At 42.7% G+C, this 1897-nt stretch overlaps 1 protein-coding gene across 1 annotated transcript in view; it reads left to right on the forward strand.

Annotated features, from left to right (window-relative positions):
- Positions 1–658: 658 nt before the first annotated feature.
- The window catches only part of LOC101847112 (cholinesterase), a 98344-nt gene continuing 97105 nt past the window's right edge, over positions 659–1897 (forward strand). The window contains exon 1 of the mRNA XM_035969926.1: positions 659–792. Within this exon, the coding sequence (XP_035825819.1) occupies positions 659–792 (134 nt within the window). The remainder of the gene's footprint in view (positions 793–1897) is intronic.

Genomic DNA, 1897 nt, shown 5'->3' on the forward strand with positions numbered 1-1897 from the left:
TCTGCTCATGTGGCTGCCAGACCCGCAATCTAACTCACTTCATCTGATCTCAAATCCGATCTAGCAATGCCCGCTTGCTGCAGTCTTCATCCACTCTGGGGCGTCCTCTTTCCGCAATTCATACGCCCCCACAACTACTACGCTTCATCTCTATCTTCGTCGTCCACTACCCTCGCCTTTCTCTTTTCTCCTTTACTATCTCCCCTGTGTTGTCTTCTCTTCTTCTTTGGCTCTCTGTGTGTCTGCCGCTCGCGCGCTCTCACACACACACACACACACACACACATATATATAATATATATCATTCTATATTTTATATACATACATAATATGTAGTATAATATCTCTCACACACACACGCACAGAGAGAGAAAGAGAGAGAGAGAGAGAGAGAAAGAGAGACAGAGAGAGAGAGGGAAAGAGAGAGGGAGAGAGAGAGAAAGAGAAAGAGAGAGAGCGTGTGTATGTGTGTGTGTATGTGTGTGTGTGTGTGTGTGTGTGTGTGTGTGTGTGTGTGAGGGAGAGAGAAAGAGAGAGAAAGAACGAGAGAGAGAGAGAGAGAGAGAGAGAGAGAGAGAGAGAGAGAGAGTGAGAGAGAGAGGAAGAAAGAGAGAGAGAGGCTGTAATTTAGTCCACCATTCACTGACCACAGCTCTCAATGACCGGCGGACCTGACGTAGTGACGTGTCAAGCTGTCAAGGCGGCAGATCCTGGCCTCACGTCTGCTGTCACATCTCTCACTTCCGGCGGATCGCGCGGGAATTATTCTCACCTCACTTCCGGCAGGAGGTGGTAAGTGAATGAAGCATGCCATGCCTAATTTGAGCTGTTGATTTAGAGCGGGGTCTGTTTCTTGTGCGCTTAGCTACTACTACTCCCCCCCCCCTCCCCTTTCCCCTCACCCCCTCCCTTTTTTCGCCTCTCCCCTCTCTCGTATCACATAAAGTGGACACTGGTGAATGTGTCCAAGAAAAGGAATAACAGCGTAACTTATGTAACCTATGTAACCTATGTAACTTATGTAACTTATGTAACTTATGTAACTTATGTAACCTATGTAACCTATGCAACCTATGTAACCTATGTAACTTATGTAACCTATGTAACTTATGTAACTTATGTAACTTATGTAACCTATGTAACTTATGTAACTTATGTAACTTATGTAACTTATGTAACTTATGTAACTTATGTAACTCCCCCCTCTCCCTTTTCTGCCCCACCCGCCTTCTCTCCCCTCTCCTTTATCCCATGCATTGGACTCTGGTCAATATGTTGTCTAAGAAAATATAAGAAGAGCGGGTTATTTGACTAGTCGTCAAGCTGCTCTCTTTTTGGCTTAAGTCAGACTTACACCAAAATGCAACTGATGAACCACTGGACTCCTTGCCATCTGCTGAATATAGTGTTGTAAAATAAAAAATATATCATTTCAAATAAAATAAACTCCAAACATTTGACATTAGTCAAAAATAGCATTGATTTCCCCGTGTAATTTGACCTAAGTTTGACATAGGCCAATTCGCCTTTTAGCCTAAGTCAGACTTAGGCCAACACCTGGGCAAGTTTGATACCCTCAGTCTTGGATCTAACTGTCCACTTCAGTCAAATTCTTTTCAAAATAGCTTAAGTCATTCAGAATTGAAAAACTTAAAAAGAAAAAAAAAATGTCTCAACTCATTTTGCAAAACGGCCTAAATCAGAGACAACAGTCACGAAAAGGCTCAAGCCGTTTTGCAAAACGGCCTAAGTCAGAGGCCACAGTCATGAATTGGCCTATGTCAGTCACATCCCATAATTTCGATTTTTATTGGAATATTACTAATGAGGAACGGTAAGTTAATTGGCTCTGGAAATTTGGACTATTCAAAAGTTGCTTTTTCACTTACTGAGAGAG

Source organism: Aplysia californica, unplaced genomic scaffold, assembly GCF_000002075.1.
Source record: "Aplysia californica isolate F4 #8 unplaced genomic scaffold, AplCal3.0 scaffold00196, whole genome shotgun sequence".
Taxonomy (NCBI): Eukaryota; Metazoa; Mollusca; class Gastropoda; order Aplysiida; family Aplysiidae; genus Aplysia; species Aplysia californica.